Below are 20,734 nucleotides of genomic sequence, written 5' to 3'. Positions count from 1 at the left end.
ATGGGAAGATGAGGTCATTATTTACTACAAGGATCCCAAGAGCAATTCATTACTCATTCACTTCTCCACTCCTGCTCCATGCATCATTCAAATGCCCTCTTGTTTAACTCAACCGCTTCTCTCTCTATTACTTCATTGTTTCAAATGCCACTTCTAGTGTTTGGCTTTCTTGACCAAAATGTATCACCCTATCCACCCGTTTGCACAAGACACAAACACACAAAATCTCGGGAACACACCAAGTATGCGCCTTCCTGGTTCCTACATGTCGTCATGCTTTCCGAATCCCGTGTAGCAAACAAACAACTACAACCAGGTTAGCAGAACCAGAGAGTATTACTTTGCATTTACACTTCTCAGAGGAAAACGTAGATGTTTAGATTGATGGTGTGCTTCATAACTCACACACATGTATATACTTACTGATGTAATGCTGAAAAACCTGAGCATGAATGTGACATCATCATGTAATTTGTGGTATGGCGTGGGTTCTCTCCGGGTACTCCGGCTTCCTCCCACCTCCAAACCCACCTTAGCCCGAATGCAGCTGGGATAGGCTCCAGCACCCCCGCAACCCCGAAAGGGACAAGCGGTAGAAAATGGATGGATGGTATGGTATGTAGGCTAATAAAAAGGCTAAAGGGCGCTGTTTCTTTCATGCCAACGCAAACTGTGAAAGCTCCAGATTTGCTATGTTAATATCAATGACAATCATCATCATTAAAATTTGTTTATTGTTGAGCCCTAACTTGTAAAAATACCAAGCATCAACACACACCCTTATTTAGAATATAAAATACTTCAAAGATGTTTACATAATTAAGTAGAACCTTTGAGATGGAACACAATCTGTTTCAGGACACCAGTCGACCAATGATTTGTTCGTATAAAAAACTATTATTTTCATAGGAAATAAAGAAAATACTGTTCATCTACAGCCAGTAAAGCTGCACATCCAAATTATACAACAAACAGACATTAAATTCCTGGCTCAACGTTGCAGGTTATCTGGCTAACATGGCACTCAAATACTCCATCTACAAGCTACTATAAAAGTCAACAATTATAATATGTCCCATACCCAGAATTGAACTCAAACTACTCTCAAAAAACGACAGAGGATCCCCATCCCAAGTTTGTCTACGCCCAGATTAGTCCATCCCAATACTCAATGTCATAGTCACCCTGGACTAAATAACTGGGAGTTAAACGGCTTTTGAATTATTCACTTATTGTCCTTACATTACACCTACACCAATCTGTATTCTTTTTCTCTTCTCACGCTCTTTGTGTAACAAAAAAGCTGCAAAAAACAAAATTAAAAGCATAACACACTGCTAGTGACCAGTTCATCATTTGATGCATGCCGAACTAAAAACTCCAGAGGTTTCCAGATGCCAAGTGACATTTTGTAACGTCTAAAGTGAACGTTTTTTAACCCTGAGCAACTTAACAGGCACGATTTCCAGATTTCAAATTCCAAACTGTATAGCCACAAGGGAATCTAATTCAGAGAGTTTAGAGTGAAACCAGATAAGAGATAGAAAACCTGTTTGAAAACAATTCAATCAATAGCATGCCTGCCAATCCAAGTTGTTTTATAAACATAGCTTTAGTAGATTTTGTTTAATCCAGCAATATATAACAAACAAGCAGTGATTAAATCATTTTGCAAAGATAAATAAAGTTGTATTAAATTTGCACAGGTGCAAAGCAGCACAAATTGTTGTTTCACATAATAAAGTGGCATTACTATAATAGCAACCAAATGACGGAGGAATGCAGTTCTGTAAAAGAAAGTTACTTGAAAGCTATTCTGCCCTTCAACTATTCCTCTAGCTGTCTGGCACCTACTTTTCTCTCATTTTTCACTATTTGAAAAAGAAAAGGAGGTTGAGGTGGACAAAACATTCAGACACCATGAATGCTGTGCTTACGGAGAAATGGCAATGTGCCATGGGTTTTGGCAGGACCACAAACAAGGAAGTGTAAAAACAGGTTAAGGTGGCTTCTTAATCAATCAATCAATCAATCAATCAATGTTTATTTATATAGCCCTAAATCACAAGTGTCTCAAAGGGCTGTACAAGCCACAACGACAAAAAAATGGCTTTTGATGAAAACGCAAACATATTGGTAATATATGCACCAAACTAAGAATAACCCCAATTTGGCAATCTGAAAGCATACACTTTAGACAGTGGAGCCCGCTTAAATCGGTCATGCCTATGTTGACAACCAGTCTGTCTACTAAATCATCAAGGCCAGGTACTACCTACTTATGTGTCTGGCCAAAGCCACAAGAAAAAGTACAAGCAATGGCTTGCTTTGATTTGTTTAAATTGACAACTACTTATGACAACATCAGTCAGTAGTCCGAGGGGTCGTTTAAGTAAAAGAGGTTACAGTCCACTGCATAAACCCCTACAATTTCACACTGCCAGTTTCAACCCCTGTTGCACACTTATTGACACTGTAATCATGATTACTATTGCAACAACCTGCAGGCTCAGTTGGGTTTGTTTCCAACACTGAGGAAGGTGGGACAAGCAGGCAGAACCTGCCAACCACAGGATGAATGTTTGGGCCAAAACAAAAACGTGCCAACTAGTGAAAATCGTTGTCATATATGGACAAAACTATTTTTCCACAAAGCTTCAATGCGGTATGGTCACACTGCCGCATTAGTGTCAGCTACAAGTTTTACAAACAATGCATTATTGACATGAAGACGTGGCTCAAAAACGTTCATTAGGTAGATAAAATTCCCCAAGATGTCCCACAGTACAAAAAACGTTTTTTGTCTTTGACATATTATATTTACAATTTTACAATCTTACATTAAACATTATTTACAAGACCCTAATACCTTCATTAATGAGAATATAAAAGCTCTATCAACTTACCCGTCCCCAACGATATTCCATGGATGTTCAGCTTCCAAAGTTGATGTGTGGTTACATTAGTATTTCATCTACAAGCCACCTCGGCAATATCGAGGCTGTACAGGGTCATGCGGGAGGAGTGTAAAAGCAGATAAGGTAAAGAAGAGCCAAACATAAACTACCTATTTAGTTTACATCAGTAATGACAACTGTGTCAGTAATCTATTAAGGTATTGTATTATCCAGACAAAATCTTCACCTGACATTAAGTTGGCAAAGCAAGTACGAATGATCCTTGGTGAAGAATGTGAGTTGCAGATGAGAGATGTCAGCATAAATGCACACCATTGAGGGGGAAAAAGAAGACACTTAAAGTCACAGTGACTCTCGCTGCAATACTGACAAATCAACACATTTTTTTCATTAGCATACTTTCTTCCTTTCTCACAGTGGCCGCTAGCGCTGGACGATAAGGTCCAAAAGTCATATGCTTTTTTGGCTTGGTGGTGATAGTTATATTATGCAACAAACACTTGTTCTACTCAACATTTGTAGCAGTATATACAGTATTATCTCATGTTATGTCTCATTAGAGGAGCAGTACAGTATATTACAAAAACTCAATGGACCCCTCAACCCTAGTGACTGCCAAAGAATGCTGCCTGGCCACACAACGCCACCATGTGCCTCACCCTGTGGGTGGACCAAACATGCACATGCACTGTGACAAGGACACGCCTTCTCATACATCCAACAAATGCAAGCTCAAATACTTACAATAACAAACAACTACCAAGTCCAGATGAAGAAATGCTGAGGCTGGTGAAGATAGTAGACAGGACCAACACTCATGTCCTTTAGGTTCCAAAACATGTTGCCCAGGTTGTTACAAAAAATAAAGAAAAAAAGGCGATTGTTACTAATAAAGCTCGCATCTGCTTCTTCTACAAATACGTCATCTTCCATTTAGGGTACAACCATCTTTCTACACGTTGAAAAGAAAACTGCATACATTCCAATACATGTGAAAATTCACAGCAACACCTTTTAAAAGACTGAACAACATTGTCTCCTCAATAGCTGAGTAGCAGGAAGGTATTACCAAAGGTCTGTATTTCATGGTCCCTCGCCTGAGTGATTCAGAAGGGGAATGATCTCCACCAAGCTATCCAGCTATCAGCGTCTGGGTTTCAGCACTGCGTCACGGTTAATATTTAGTTTGTTTTTAGAATCTCTCTCCTTTGCCCTGAGAGCCAGCTGCCATAGCGTCTCCTCTTACTGCTTCCAATACACAGTTCTCTCACCGTCTCACTGCTCACTTATTCCCTCATTTTCCTTTCCCTCCCTCACTCCAGAGGAAATAGTCTCTGTGTTGGGTGACACATAACTCCCCGCCTCCCTTCCCTCACCCTGCTTAGATGCCCCCCACTCCAAGTTACTCTTTCATCTCCCCTCCAATGGCAGGACAGAAAACTTTCCATAGTTCATGGTCTGATACTCTGTCCTCTTTAATACATCTTCTCATAAAAAGGGAGCCTACACATCCCAAGACTATCAGTCCAATTTCATTACATGGAGTGCAATTGTCTGGACTGGTGACACACACACACACACACACACACACACACACACGCACACGCACACGCACACACACACAGCAACTCTCAGAAGATCAAAGGCCTCAACGGTCAAATACATCTGCTTGTTGATACTAATAAGTGATATCCTACATTCAATGACTGTGTTCTGAGAACACATTCAGTTGTTGGACTAAAAAGCACACATACATGTAGATGGGTGCAACATATTGGCCTGACTGTGATCAGTTTGACTTGCAACTACCTATCAGTAACCTGTTGTTGGCTGTGTGCCAAGAATTACATAAGCAAAATTAATTTAACTCTAAATAAGCATCAGAAGAACATTTTGCAAACAGAAAGTAGACTGTGGAACCTATTAAGTCGACATTTCTTAGGATTGGCTGAGTAATGTTGACATTAGCGATTGTCGACATAACAAAAAATATCTCTTGCATAAACCTTTACTTGCAACTTTGACAAGGGCGATAATAAAGGATGTTGTAATATACAGCAATTTGTTGATTGTTTTCTTCTATTTGTGCAAAATTCAAATAGATGCAATTTTGTTTTAATTGATTTGGACATAACCACAAATCTGCTTTTGCAAAAACCTGCAAGTGAAAATGATGAAGTTGACGACATTAAAAACACATGACATAAACTGGCCACTTTTTAAAATAAATGACCTTTCTCCATAGACTGGTTGTCAACACTAATGGGATAGTCTTAAATTAATTCCACTTTATAAATTTAAACAACCTATTATGGCAGGGATGCACAGTGGGATGCAACAGCTTTGGCGTGCCTAGTTGCAGTTTCCAAGAGTAGTCAAGGGGCAGCAGGAAAGATAGATTTTATAAGCCTCATTAGGATGACTCTCCTTCCTGGGGATCTAAGCGAACAAAGCCCGTAAATATAATTCAACCGTGCTGGGTAATGCTGCCAACTCCATGTCTTAAGGCAATTCCGACCTGTCTTTGATTTAGATTTCGAATATAGTAAGGTATAATGCAGGGAGATATAAAGGTACAGTGGAATAAGATGAGAAATTACTCTTGAAGGCTTCATTGGGCTAGGCGATATGGCAAAACAATTGATTATGATACATTTTTTCATATTATTATCAGCATTTTGGAAGGGGGGATTGTTTTTAACCTGCCAGTTTTAAAACATCTATACTCAAAACAAAATAAACTACAGCTGAGTTAAAATTGTATTAAACATCTGAGAAAATAAAGCAATTTAAAAAGGATGAACAAAGAAATATATTTTAAATTTGTACTCCATAGTAAACAAATGTAGGAAAGTATGAAATAACTCAATTAACTCTTTTACAGCTCTGAATCTTTGTGCAGTGATGCAAGACCCAAAATAAACAAATTACCCAGGGATAATGAAACATTTTAAAATGTAAACATTAACATTTTCAAATTACAGTGCTGCATACGTTATCATTGCTACTTGCAAATCTGCATCATCTTTTAAAAAAATACAGATTGGTTGGTTTCATGTTAAAACATTGGTCTGGTGGCTGACTAACAATTGCTAATGCTATGTGTGCTGTATAGCATTAACAAAACCGTGCAGACCCCGTTCATATTATCACGATTTCCTTATAATCTCTTAGCTAAAAGCTAAAATGTCTCTTAAAGCTCTGCCCCTTTAATTAGTGCATACTAAATAATTTAACTTTAGCCTACTACTACAACCATATTATTTACCAGCAACATAAACTGTTACCATCATATTTGTACATGTCGTATTTGCTGATGTTGCTCTATTGTTGTTGTTGTTGTTGTTGTTGTTGTGTTTGCTGTTGTTGTTTTTGTCTCTCTGTCTAATCCCCCTCTCGTCCCCACAATTTCCCCCTCTGTCTTCTTTTTTCTCTCTTTCTATCCCCTCCTGCTCTGGCCCGGCTGCACCAAATGATAATATAAATACATTTAATAAAGTCAAATACAAATAAGGCAACAAGAGAAGTATCCTACACTTCTCTTTTGTAAAGTAAATCTGAACAGCAGATATGGGCATCTACATCAACTATATGATTTACCTGAGAAGCTGGACAGGACAAAAAACAAAAACAAAAACATTTTTTTTAAATTAAAAAAAAAAAATTCTATTTGTGGCGGACGTAATTATTTCGTGGCGGAGCGCCACAAATAAATGAATGTGTGGGAAACACTGGGTTTGATTTTCTCCATATTACTTTGGCGACCCAAAGCACCGCAAAACAACTGGTGTTGAAATTGCCTTTTTCTCAACAATTGTCATGACGCGGAGTCGAACCCGCGTTTCCTCTGCAGCTGGAGCTGCAGGCACCTCTGCTAACCCCTCTGCTGGCAGCATGCTCAGACACACCTCTGCTCGCGCTGAGCACAACACACCCACACAGCAACAAGCCTGCAAACAATCACTTATCAGCACAGCTGGACTTGACGAGGGGGAGCGGCATAAAGACCAGCGGACCCGAGGAACCTTTGCCAGAACGTCGCTAATCTTCCCAGTAAGCATCACGTCTGGCATTCCCTCCCCTGTGCTTTGCTATTTGCTCTCTCTCCGTGTCTCCCTTGTTCATGTCCCTTGTGTCTTCCGCAGTGACTGACTTCCTCGATCCACGACCTCCCTGCTCGGACCCAGACCACGCTGCCTCGCTCCTGCCCTCGACCTCTTGCCTGTTCACGAACTGCCTCTTTGCCTTGCCCCTCTGGACTCGACAAAAGATACAACCAACACTCACAGACAACAACCCCTGGTAACATTTACACTATTAATATTACACATGGTCTACACTCATTCACTTTGAGTAGCATACACACGCCACGTAATCATCAAAGGTTTGAATAAATCTTGTGAACCGCAGTTGTGCCCTGGTTGTCGCCTCCTTCCCTTCTCTGTACATAACAGTACGTTCTGGCCACAACATGTCGGAACCAGGCGACAACGGCAAGCCCCAGGCCCGGCCATCCAGAAGTTCTGACCTGGCTATCCTTAGCTCCGTCGTGAGCGAGCATCAGGTTCGTTTTTCTGCCCTTGAGGACAGTCTGGATAGAGCGTTTTCCCGAATGTATACTAGGCTGGACAGCCTATGCCCTGGGGCCAGTCCCGGGCCCGTGGTACCCCCACATGCGTCCCAAGTCCGGAGACCTGAACACTGCAGTCTGGAACGGGAACCCAGGATTGCCAGTCCGAGGCCCTTTGAGGGAGACTTTGAGCTATGTAGGGGTTTTCTGGTACAATGTGACCTCATTTTTTGTCATCAGCCCTCCCGCTATTCCACCGATGGCGCCAAGATTGCATTCATTTTTGCTTTGCTTTCCGGACCGGCACTTAAGTGGGCTACGGCCGCCGTCGACAGGACCGTGGGTCTCAACTCTGACTACTGTGCTTTCCGTGCTGAATTTCGGGCCGTCTTCGATCACCCCAAGGATGGGGGGGATGCGGCCGGACGTCTGCACTCCATCTCGCAGGGCTCACGCTACGTGGCAGCCTACACCCTGGAATTCCGGACCCTGGCGGCGGACAGCGGTTGGGAGGACCGGGCGCTCCAAAGCGCGTTCCGTCGCGGCCTCTCTGAGGAGATTAAGGACGGTCTGCTGAGAGACAGACCTACTTCCTGCAAAGACCTCATCGAGTTGGCCCTCCAATTTGATCTAAGACTTTGTGAACGTGCAGCTGAGCGAGGCCAGAGAGCAGCTTCTAGAAACCAACCTTTCCCCTCTTTGAAGGCGGAGGGAATCCTGGTGAGCCATACTTTATTTCCCCGTAAGGAAGAAAACCCAGACATTCTGCTACCCGCTACTCTGGCCTGGGACAAGAGGAGCGTACAAGTGGAGGCATTTGTGGACTCTGGAGCAGACGAGAGTCTTTTGGACTACGAGCTCGCCCGGCAGATGGGCATTCCCCTGATCTCCCTGGACAAGACACTGCCTGCACAAGCCCTGGATGGACGGCCGTTGGGCCCCATCAAGTACCGCACGGAGCCCCTCTCCATGACCATTTCCGGTAACCACAGGGAGACCATCAGCTTTTGGGTGCTGGAAGCTCCAGTAGCCCCACTGGTTCTTGGAAGATCTTGGCTTCGTCTCCACAACCCCCATATCTCTTGGACTTCCGGAAAAATCCTGGCTTGGAGCACACCCTGCATGGCTAACTGTCTCAGGTCAGCGTCCCTTCCGGTCCACCACTCCACTACCACGACTCCCCCGGCCGATTTATCCCTGGTCCCTGCTTGCTACCATGACTTAGCCGAGGTCTTCAGCAAGGTACGTGCACAGGGACTACCCCCTCATAGACCCTATGACTGTACCATTGAGTTACTCCCTGACGCTACTCTGCCTTCTAGCCGCCTTTACAATCTGTCTCTTCCAGAGAAGGAGGCTATGAGGAAATACATTACGGAGGGCCTTGCCTCGGGCATCATTACCCCGTCCAAGTCTCCGTTGGCCGCAGGATTCTTTTTCGTGGCCAAAAAGGACGGGTCCCTTCGGCCCTGCATTGATTACCGTCACCTAAATAACATCACCATCAAGAACAAGTACCCTCTTCCGCTACTCAACTCTTCTTTCGAGTCCTTGGCACCTGCTACCGTCTTCACCAAACTGGATCTCCGTAACGCCTATCACCTGGTACGGATCAGAGAGGGGGACGAGTGGAAAACGGCCTTCAACACCCATATGGGGCATTATGAGTACCGGGTAATGCCTTTTGGTCTTACCAACGCACCCGCAGTTTTCCAAACACTTGTCAACGACATCCTCCGGGACACGTTGGACCAATTCGTGGTAGTATACCTGGACGACATTCTGATTTTCTCCCGTAACCTCTCTGACCACCAGCAACATGTCCGGCGTGTCCTGCAACGTCTCCTGGAGAATCGTCTATTCGTGAAGGCAGATGAAATGCAGCTTCCACTCCTCTTCAGTGGAGTTCCTGGGATTTGTGGTCAAAAAGGGGCACATAAGACCCGACCCGAAGAAGGTTAAGGCCGTAGTAGAGTGGCCTCAACCTACTACTAGGACGGAACTTCGGAGGTTCCTTGGCTTCGCCGGCTTCTACCGGCGATTCATTCGGGACTTCAGTAGGGTTGCTGCACCGCTCCACTCCCTCACGTCAACTAACGTGCCCTTTGTGTGGACACTTTTGGCTAGAAAGGCCTTTGAGGACTTAAAAGAGCGTTTCGTTTCAGCCCCCATTCTCGTCCACCCCGACTTAGACAGTGCTTTCCTGGTGGAGGTGGACGCCTCAGACTCTGGGATTGGGGCTATTCTCTCACAACGGTCCAGAAGTGACAACTTGATTCACCCTGTGGCTTTTTTCTCTAGGCGCCTGACCCAGGCCGAGCTAAACTACGACGCTGGGAATAGGGAATTATTGGCGGTCCACGAGGCCCTGGCTGAATGGAGACATTGGCTGGAAGGAGCTAGACACCAGTTCCAGATCCTGACCGATCACAGCAACCTTCTGCACATCCGAGCTGCCAAAAGACTCAACAATCGCCAGGCAAGGTGGCAGCAGTTTTTCTCCCGCTTCAATTACGTGCTCTCTTTCAGGCCTGGGTCTAAGAACACTAAGGCTGACGCACTATCCCGGTTATTCGTGAAAGAGACCACTTGTCCGTCAGTGGCGGAGCCCATCCTCCCTCCCACTCGCATCGTTGGAATGGTGACTTGGAAGGTGGAGGACCTGGTCAAGTCTGCGCTGAGCGCCAATCCAGGACCGGGAGGTGGACCACCCAACAAGCTTTATGTCCACCGGGAGCTACGATCCAGGGTCCTGGATTGGGGGCACTCCAGTCTGTTCTCTTGCCATCCTGGCTTTCAACGATCCCTATCGCTGCTGCGAAGACGTTTTTGGTGGCCATCCATGGCCAAGGATACACGTGAGTTCATCGCTGCTTGTACTACTTGTGCCCGTAGTAAGACGTCACACAGGCCTCCTGCTGGTCTCCTTCACCCTCTCTCCATTCCTGCCCGTCCCTGGTCACACATCGCCCTGGATTTTGTCACGGGATTCCCAGCCTCCAGAGGTAACACCACCATTCTTACTATTGTTGACCGTTTCTCCAAGGCAGCCCACTTCATTCCTCTGCGCAAGTTACCTTCTGCCTTAGAGACGTCTGATCTTCTCACACTACACGTCGTCAAGCAACATGGTATCCCGGTGGACATCGTCTCTGACCGAGGGCCTCAGTTTACGTCACAAATATGGAGAGCCTTCTGCAAGGGAATCGGGGCCTCGGTCAGCCTCACATCGGGATACCATCCCCAGAGCAACGGGCAGGCTGAGAGGGCAAACCAAAGCTTGGAGACCATGCTACGCTGTGTCGCCAGTCGTCAACCCACGTCCTGGAGCAAGTTTTTGCCTTGGGTGGAATTTTCCTACAACTCCTTGAAGAGCTCCGCTACCGGTATGTCCCCATTTGAGTGCTCGTTGGGCTATCAACCCCCCTTGTTTCCCCAACAGGAACTGGAAATCGCTGTGCCCTCGACTAGGGCTCATATTAGGCGGTGTCAGAGGGTGTGGAGAGCCGCTCGTGCGGCCTTAGAGAGGGCCTCCGAGAGGATGTGCCGCAACGCCAACCGTCATCGCATTCCGGCCCCGTCCTATCGGCCAGGACAACAAGTTATGCTACTCACAAAGGACCACAGCCTCCAGGTACCATCTAGAAAATTGGCACCACGTTACGTTGGTCCTTTTGCCATCTTGTCCATCATAAACCCTGTATCTGTCAAATTGGCTCTTCCACCCTCGGTCAAGCGGCACCCAGTGGTCCATGTGTCCCAGATTAAACCGGTAGCGGAGAGCACTCTGTCCCCTCCTGCCCCTGCCCCCCCACCCTCGAGGTTCTTGGCGAACGGAGATCAGGTTTGGACGGTCAAGGAAATCCTCAGGGTCCGTCGACAAGGTAGGGGGCTCGTTTATCTGGTCGACTGGGAGGGATATGGGCCAGAAGACAGATCTTGGGTTCCTGCCTCCTATCTTGCCGATCCCTCTCTTCTGGAGGATTTCTACCGTGCCAATCCTGATGCTCCCCGGCACTCGTCAGGGGCCTCGCATAAGGGGGGGGGGGGGTACTGTCATGACGCGGAGTCGAACCCGCGTTTCCTCTGCAGCTGGAGCTGCAGGCACCTCTGCTGGCAGCATGCTCAGACACGCCTCTGCTCGCGCTGAGCACAACACACCCACACAGCAACAAGCCTGCAAACAATCACTTATCAGCACAGCTGGACTTGACGAGGGGGAGCGGCATAAAGACCAGCGGACCCGAGGAACCTTTGCCAGAACGTCGCTAATCTTCCCAGTAAGCATCACGTCTGGCATTCCCTCCCCTGTGCTTTGCTATTTGCTCTCTCTCCGTGTCTCCCTTGTTCATGTCCCTTGTGTCTTCCGCAGTGACTGACTTCCTTGATCCACGACCTCCCTGCTCGGACCCAGACCACGCTGCCTCGCTCCTGCCTTCGACCTCTTGCCTGTTCACGAACTGCCTCTTTGCCTTGCCCCTCTGGACTCGACGAAAGATACAACCAACACTCACAGACAACAACCCCTGGTAACATTTACACTATTAATATTACACATAGTCTACACTCATTCACTTTGAGTAGCATACACACGTCACGTAATCATCAAAGGTTTGAATAAATCTTGTGAACCGCAGTTGTGCCCTGGTTGTCGCCTCCTTCCCTTCTCTGTACATAACAACAATAGCCTGATCTTCGGAGGATAACTCCGAAGACCAGGCTTGTGCCGATAACTAATTTTGCTGGACAATATATTGACCTACAAATTATTGCCGACAAACAATATTGCTGTCAACAATTTTTTGAGACATAATAACCACTGATGTAATGATAATACATAATAATAATGCAAGTATAGCCTTTCAAATGCAATAAACTTGTATTTCTTGTATGTTTTAACATTGTGATTGGAATGTACTCTTTTAAAAGTTAAACAAAACAAGCTAATAATAAAAATAAAATATACTCGTCTGTTAGCAACATTTTTCACTTGAATAAAAATCACAGCCAAAAGCAACAAAATAGGTTTTGTCTCTGTTAAGGAGGTGCTGGGGGACCCTCCAATATACACATCCAAAACAAATAAAATGGCTAAATACAGTTAATGTGACCATAATGATCACGGTTACCATTATTATCACGGTATTGTTTAATGTGCTCAAAAAGTAATTATACACAAACTAAACTCTTTTAACCAAGTTGGGACAAGCAGTAAAAACGTATAAATGGATGAATGTATTTTTTTAATTAACTAAACAAAATAGACATACAATATACTTTCTTGGCAGAGGAAACGTCTTCATAAGCCATATTATTTGTATTTGTGTGTTTAAATAGGTTTATCTTCTTTCCTTTGAATTTGTAAACGTTTTAGAATGTTTTTAATAAATACAAATTAGGTGTCAGTTAATTTTACTTCCGGTTTATGTGACGTCACGCGAGTTCACTTCCTTTTGAACAGACGTCCGTCCGCGTGTTTCAACTCGAAACTATCGAGTATAAATAAAGTACTTTGTGCAAAGACAGCACAGCCTTTATGTCCAATGTAAATATTGTGTCTTAGTTGTTGAGATAGCAATGTGCTTGTACAAGATTAGATTGGGGTATGACGTTTCTTAATGGGAAAAGACGTTAATGTCTCTCGTTTTCTTGTTAGAATTTACGCTAGCTAGCAAGCTAACGCCAGTCATTCCATTAAGTTACCGACCTAATTTTCATTTATCGTTTGGTTAATTGACTAATCGAATATCAGCCCAGAAATTGGCTGAAATTTATTTTGCTCCTCTCAGCTGTGAGTTTAGTGTCAACTTCGGTCAATCTGTTTAGTTCCGCAGTATCTAGAAGTGGAGCGGCAAAAGGTGGACTCTTGATTGACCGTTGTCATGGACATTTCCGCCATGTTTGATCGAGTTAACATGCTCACAGCTGATCACCATAATCAAACTGAAATTTACAATGATCATCGATTATGCTTATATAATCGCCGAGCCCTACGGCTTCCTCACCACAAATCTTTTATGCATAGCCAAGAGGTCCAGCATAGGCTCTTCGACTACCATAATTTCCGGGCTATAGCGCGCACCTGTTTTTAAGCCGCACTTACCTAATTTTTGGACAAATTGTGTGCAGGTGTTTACATTTAAACATGAAATATTTAATTGTTAGTGTTATAATAGTGATGGTGGATTTATGTTCCGTGCAGCGGATTTTTCTTTTTTTGATGTCCAGGTGGATCTTCTTTGGCTTTGGGATTCGTCATGTGCATTTCATTAAAGTGTGGGCAAAAAAAAAACATATTTAACCAACCCGGAAGTGATGACGATGGGGAAAACACTGCATGACAGGTAAGTTGCGTCCACATTTAGGTAGTATTTAACAGTGGGGAAAGAAGGGAGTTGGCATTACAGGTGTTCCTAATATAATAGCCGGGAAGACGTGCGAAGGAATTAAAATCGTGTGTGTGTGTGTGTGTGTGTGTGTGTGTGTGTGTGTGTGTGTGTGTGTGTGTGTGTGTGTGTGTGTGTGTGTGTGTGTGTGTGTGTGTGTGTGTGTGTGTGTGTGTGTGTGTGTGTGTGTGTGTGTGTGTGTGTGTGTCTGTCTGTGAGTGTATATGTGCTGCCGCTCTTCAGGGACGGGTGTGCTCCGTCAAACCAGAAAAATCCATAAATTAGCCGCAATTTATATAAAGCGCATGGAAATTAGTCGCAACTTATATAAAGCGCATGGTTCAAAACAATCTGCTATGAGGTGGCGACTTGTCCAGGGTGTACCCCGCTTACCGCCCGAATGCAGCTGAGATAGGCTCCAGCGAACCCCCGCGACCCCGAAAGGGACAAGCGGTAGAAAATGGATGGATGGATGGATGGATGGGTTCAAAACAATGGAAGTAGCGGCTTACAGACGGGAAATTTAAAAAACTACACTATGTTGTTGATTTATATCGCCTGACAAAGTGTGACATGAAAAGAAATACTTTATCAACATACTAATTTGAAACAATATGAACAACACGAGAAAAAATATTTTTGTGAAAAAAAAAAGCACGAGAAAACTGAAAAATATTCACCTCAAAAGGCTAGAGTTAATCTGATACTGATACAACTCTTGGAATCGATACTATCGATATTTGGACCGATCCACGCATACCTAATATGCCTCTAATGTTCACCATGATCAGTTTAAAGTATTCCACAAAATGTATGCACAATTTGTTCACAAAGTATTTGGACAATGACCGGATATATTCGGATTTAATTTCTGACCACTACAAGATACTTGAAATAAAACAATCAAAATGAGAATAAAGTGGAGACATGGCGTTTGCCATTTAGCAATGAAAGATGAATTATGAAACAATAAATATAATGTGATAAAGAGACAAAATCTAGTAGAACATTTTAATAATGCCATACTTCTAAAACAAAAATCACACCTTCACTGTAGTGCTCAGTGAGAGTTGGTTTTCACACTGCCCTCGCGTGGTCATCACTGACTAAATAAAGTTCAGGGAGGAGCTTAAAGTTTTTGCTGAGGCACACAGTTGACTTTTTTTTTTCTAAAAGGAAACACACTTTGAACTGGGCTGAACATATTGTGTGAGAGATTAAACTGTGCACACCTCCACCTCTCTCTCGCTCCGCCCCTCTTCTTCTATTGTATGTCCCCACATCCAGAACACAGGAACTTATGCTGCAGGAATCTCAGTAATGTTTTCCAGACTCTCACCTCTGTCATACACACAGTGGACAGACAGTAGGATATAGGCAAGGTTCAAGAAGAGATAGACGGTTCCCAACTGTTAAACACACATCAACTATAAACATTAGTTTGCGTTTGATTTACTATTCCTGACTATTTACGGCGGCACATTAACAGACGTGTGTATGTGTTCTGCAGGCTGAGGTTACATATTTGTGCTGAGTTGGAAGGAGGAGGAGCTTGATCTGACCAATATCTTGTTCAGCTGTCAGACTTTAACCCTTCCTTGTCCCTTCCTTTCTTTCAAAGCAGAACCTTTGAGTATACTGTACTTTCATCAATCTGTGTAGATCAGTGGTATTACAATGCCATACCGTATGGGCGCATATAAATTCAGTATATATTTGAAATATCAGCCACAACTTCTTTGTTTTCCACAGCAGAAAATAAAAGTAAATAAGTAAATAAAAGTACTCATTTACAGTGGTACCAAAGCATACCACCATACTGTCATAAAGAATCAATCTAGGGTTATACGATTCCACGGTGGCCAACAGAGGTAAAGGCGTAGCAAAGTTCAAATACAGAAATGATCCAATAAACAAACACCAGAAAACACAATCACATAAATGCTGCAGGATAAAAAACAAATGCTAAAGAAAAATTGTTGCCGCACACACACACACACATTTTTAATTAACGGCATAAGAAAATTCTGCAACTGAACAAACAAAACAGAGGTTAGCCAGGCTCTTAGTAGTGCGAGAAGGTCTAGCACAAGCCTTTTCAATTGGCGGCTCATAGGCCACATCCGGCCCGCCAAAGCTTTTAATTTAGGCTATTTAGGCTTAATAAATAATGATAAATGGGTTATACTTGTATAGCGCTTTTCTACCTTCAAGGTACTCAAAGCGCTTTGACAGTATTTCCACATTTACCCATTCACACACACATTCACACACTGATGGCGGGAGCTGCCATGCAAGGCGCTTACCAGCAGCCATCAGAGGCAAAGGGTGAAGTGTCTTGCCCAAGGACACAACGGACGTGACTAGGAAGGTAGAAGGTGGGAATTGAACCCCAGTAACAAGCAACACTCAGATTGCTGGCACAGCCACTCTACCAACTTCGCTTAATGAAACCATTCAAAATAGGGTTGTTTATGTATGCAGTACTCCCGCCACTAACGACCATGAAAAAATTCAAAATAAATTGTGAAAGTACGAATGTATAGAAATTGCTGACTTTGTACTGTCTTTTTTTGGTCTTGTTTTTTGGCTGTTTAACTCTGACGATCAAAGCTTGTTTAATAGATGTAGCGCTGAATTTGACCAGTAGAGGGTGATAAAGCTATACCTTAGGTTTAATTGTGTTGCGCTACGTGTCTGCAATATTTATGTAGTTTATTGGGTGACTGAATTAGCACTAAACATTCTCTTTTATTTATATAAAATACACAATGGATATTATATATGTAAAATACACAATGGAGGTTATACTTTTGTAATGTTTATATTTTCAGTCTTACAAACCTAAATGAAAGAAGTGTAAAGAAAAAAACTTATGAAGGAAATTAATTCAAAAGAAGGAACATCAATCGCCAACAAAACTTCTAATCTAGACCTTCTGTTTAGTGGCCTAGTGGTTAAAATGTGTCCGCCCTGAGATCGGTAGGTTGTGAGTTCAAACCCCGGCCGAGTCATACCAAAGACTATAAAAATGGGACCCATTACCTCCCTGCTTGGCACTCAGCATCAAGGTTTGGAATTGGGGGTTAAATCACCAAAAATGATTCCCTGGCGCGGCACCGCTGCTGCCCACTGCTCCCCTCACCTCCCAGGGGGTGAACAAGGGGATAGGTCAAATGCAGAGGACAAATTTCATCACACCTAGTGTGTGTGACAATCATTGGTACTTTAACTTAACTTTAACCTTCTGTTTCTTCATTCTGTAACCTATATGTCTAGGTGCACATGCTGGAAACGAGTAGTGAGGGCAGAATAATGAATGTATTATTACTTTGCAATTAAGTAAATACAGTCTCAAAAGAATATAACCTGTGGAGGCACTTTCTGACAAAACATTAAAATTTCGATGTCCGGCCCCTGAGCCCCTGGGCTCTTGAAACTGCGGCCCTCTTCATTATTTAGTTGAAACGCCCTGTTATAGCACTTTTACTTGCAATTCCTTGCTTATTTCAAAATTTCGCTTTTGAGCTTTTTGAGAAAGTTTAAACTGTCCAAAGTTGTTTATGGTTAAGAGAAAAAACTAAATGCATCTATGTTTTGTAACGGATTTGAGAGACTGGAAGACAAATGTATTTGGGTTTTTTTGCATTGTAATTTGTAGTAATCGGCGCATTCTAGTTGGCTCGCAATGCAGCTAGTGGGAGCAATCCATGCTGCCTCTACATCACTTTAAAAGTGCATCAGAAAACCGCCAACAATACTTAATTTACATTACATAACCTGTATAATAACCAGGCTGTAGCAACATTGTTTTTGTAAGAGCGAACACTGAGGAACTGTTTTTATATTGTAGTAATTCATCATCTTGCAACGGTGTTAGCTGTAAGCTAGCTACTACGTCAACAGCTGAATGGTTTTTGAGTTTGTATTGCACAACACAATGCGATAGGACACCAATCTGTACTGACTGAAAAACATGAGCAATCATATTACAGTATATGTAAAGTATTAGCCCACATTTTATGTTTTGTTTGTACACAGCTAGCTTGACAGTGTATCTACTGTAGATGTACTAACAATAGCATGATGTGCTGCATGTATGATGATCAATATTATAGTGACTCACTCGATGTCTGTTTCGTTCAGCTGGCCAGGGACATTTTTTCCGGTTTAGTTTGGGTAAGCACTCCATTTATATTGGCATTGCTTGGCTCCTAGTTCCACATTTGCAGCATCAAGACGCGCCGACCTCACTCTCTCGGCTTCCGTCTGCGCCCATGTTTCAGCCTCTTTGTGCTCGCTTCAGTAACCAGCAGTTCATCCTCCGTATTTTCAGGTTCAAGAAGATAAGGTTATGAATCCTCATTTGTCTAAAAATTGTTGTCTTTGTTGTCCAAGTCTGCCATGATTAGAACACACAAAAGCCTTTGTTTCCGGAAGTAAGAACACAAATGTGTTGCTTGACGTCGAAAATGCATTGCTACGGGTAAGGAAACGGAAATAAATGCGCTGAGGAAAGAAGTTACGGTAATGCATAAAATACCCAAGATATGGTAATTATTGTACATATTACATATTGTTATGAATGTGTCAGTTACTACATTATAAATATACTTGCAGCGCGTACATAACAGGTTGATGGAGGGTTTTGAACTTGTTTTAGAGGGATTTGAAGGCTACTACAATGACTCCCATTAGCCACATCTTTCAAATGTTTTAATCATCTTTAAAAGCCTAGAAAAAAAATATGTGCGTTCTTGTCTCTCACAATGATTGTGAACAATAGGCAGAATTCCAAAAGAGTGCAGTACCCATTCAAGTGTAGATCAAACAGATTTGTGATTAATCGATTTACAATCTTATGAATAGAAATTGAATTGGAAAATTCCCCAGCCCTAATCGCTTGTTCTATTTTTTTATTATTTTTTTAATCGGCTTTGAAGCAATAAAAGTTAGACCTTGAGAGGCAAGGAGTCATAGAAACCATGCAAATATTGTTTTATCTATCCAATTGATAACTTTATGGCTGTTTATTGGTGCCTTAACCTTTTGGTTAACAAAGCAATTCTTTGTATGGCCCTTATCTGAGATCAAAAGGTAAGAACAACACTTATCAACCACACTGACTACTCCAAAAGTTATATCCAAATTACAGTTCAACAGTAGGCCCTGCGATGAGGTGGCGACTTGTCCAGGGTGTACCCTGCATTCCGCCCAAATGCAGCTTGGATAGGCCTTGGGAAAATATAATAAAATGATTGTTGAAACACGGGTGGTGTACGCAGTACTCACTTTTGTGATATATTGTAATACAATGGTAGGTCAACTTATGAATATTTTGAGATATGAGCTGTCTGTACTTTTTTATTCTTTAAGTTGCAAGTTTAAATTTGGGTTACGAGCCTCCCAGTCCCCGCCATTGGTTGAAGTAGTGATTGTCCACAGCCCACAGCCAGACATTGACACATTCCTGCAAACCAGTGGTTGAAGGGCATTATATTAGGTTACTTTATGCAACTACTGCAGTTGTTTATAGTATATTCTATTGTATTGTTTTTTATACAATATTAATTATCTAATAATAAGCGTTTTTAAATTTTACAGTTTTAATTCATTTCATTGGGGAACATTGATTTGAGGCACGGGCGCGTCCGACTGATGGGAGGCCACAGGAAAGACAAAGGACACGGTGGGGTGACTATGTCTCCCATCTGGCCTGGGGATGCCTAGGGATCCCCCGGGAAGAGCTGGACGAAGTAGCTGGGGAGAGGGAAGCCTGGGCTTCTCTGCTTAGGATGATGTCCCCACGACCTGACTTCGAATAAGCAGAAGGAGATGGATGGATGGATAGATGGATGGATGGATTTGAGATATTTTGGGCTACATTGTTAAAAATCATTTTGGCTTTGAGTCACAAGGACTATTATTAACTTGACAGAACAAATTACAACTAAGTAAGAAGAGTTATGACAACTTCAAGTAGAAAAAAGCATGTAAACTTGTTAAAAATATATAATAATAAGTTCAGTTAACTTCAGAAAGTAAGTCAAGGTGGGAATTTCAACCAACATGCTTGTGCCAGCATTGTGACGTCACACGCAGTGTTGAACCTTGAAAATCTGATCAAATAAGTGGTATCAATATGGGTGGTATGGCACAGTGGGTAGAGTGGCTGTTTTATAGAATGGCAGGCTGTAAACGGAGGGTTTCCATTTCAATCCCAGCCTGGTTTTTCGTGATAGCTCATAGTTAGTGCTTTGTATGATTTGATGAATGTGATAATGTATGCAAAAACAGATGTATACACTTTATATAAATACAGACCATTTACCATCTTGAGTCACCTTGACTTACAGTTGTAGGAACTTGATAAAAATATATTTAACCAACATAAAGTTATCTCAACTAATATTTTTAAGTTTACCTTACATCAGACTGAATGTCAAGTGTCAACTCATGTTTTGAAGCATAATATACTTGACACTATAAATTGACTCAGCTCAGTCAAAGCAACAAGATGACCTGACTGAGTTAAGTCAGCTATTTTTTTTACAGTGTACAACCTCTGTCACAGAACCAATTAAACTCATGAGACAAGGTACCACTGCAGCTCATTGATAATTAAAGTATTTTATTTATACAAAATGCCAAAGCCCAATAAAAACAAAATAGGCTGCGGACTGAAAATGGCCCCGGGGCCGAACTTTCGCAGCCCTGGCATAAGAGTTGTCTTTTATAGGGTTCATGCGCTGGTATTCTCCCTGGCAAGAATATCGTTTCCTGCCTCTTACTGGAATCAAGGACTTAGTCGAGATTGATTGCATAGGTAGGTAGTAAGTATCCCACTATCACCATGTCTT

The 20,734-nt window shown here is 42.8% G+C and overlaps 1 protein-coding gene across 8 annotated transcripts in view; it reads right to left on the bottom strand.

Annotated features, from left to right (window-relative positions):
* The window catches only part of LOC133663442 (unconventional myosin-Ic-like), a 158,910-nt gene that overhangs the window by 65,403 nt on the left and 72,773 nt on the right, over nt 1–20,734 (bottom strand). Inside the window, exons 1-4 of one of the 8 annotated variants that reach the window (XM_062067907.1) lie at nt 3,988–4,225; nt 3,663–3,740; nt 3,145–3,179; nt 2,907–3,001 (exon numbers count right to left, since the gene is read on the bottom strand). The exons of 2 other annotated variants lie outside the window; for them this stretch is intronic. In XM_062067907.1, the coding sequence (XP_061923891.1) occupies nt 2,907–2,927 (21 nt within the window). In that variant the 5' untranslated portion in view covers nt 2,928–3,001; nt 3,145–3,179; nt 3,663–3,740; nt 3,988–4,225. Of the gene's footprint in view, nt 1–2,906; nt 3,522–3,662; nt 3,741–3,987; nt 4,226–20,734 lie in introns of those variants that run through there. 5 more of the 8 variants (XM_062067910.1, XM_062067908.1, XM_062067909.1 and 2 more) reach the window with 5 other exon arrangements.

This window comes from Entelurus aequoreus, linkage group LG13 (genome assembly GCF_033978785.1).
Source record: "Entelurus aequoreus isolate RoL-2023_Sb linkage group LG13, RoL_Eaeq_v1.1, whole genome shotgun sequence".
NCBI lineage: Eukaryota > Metazoa > Chordata > Actinopteri > Syngnathiformes > Syngnathidae > Entelurus > Entelurus aequoreus.
This window is presented reverse-complemented; position numbering and strand designations above follow the sequence as displayed.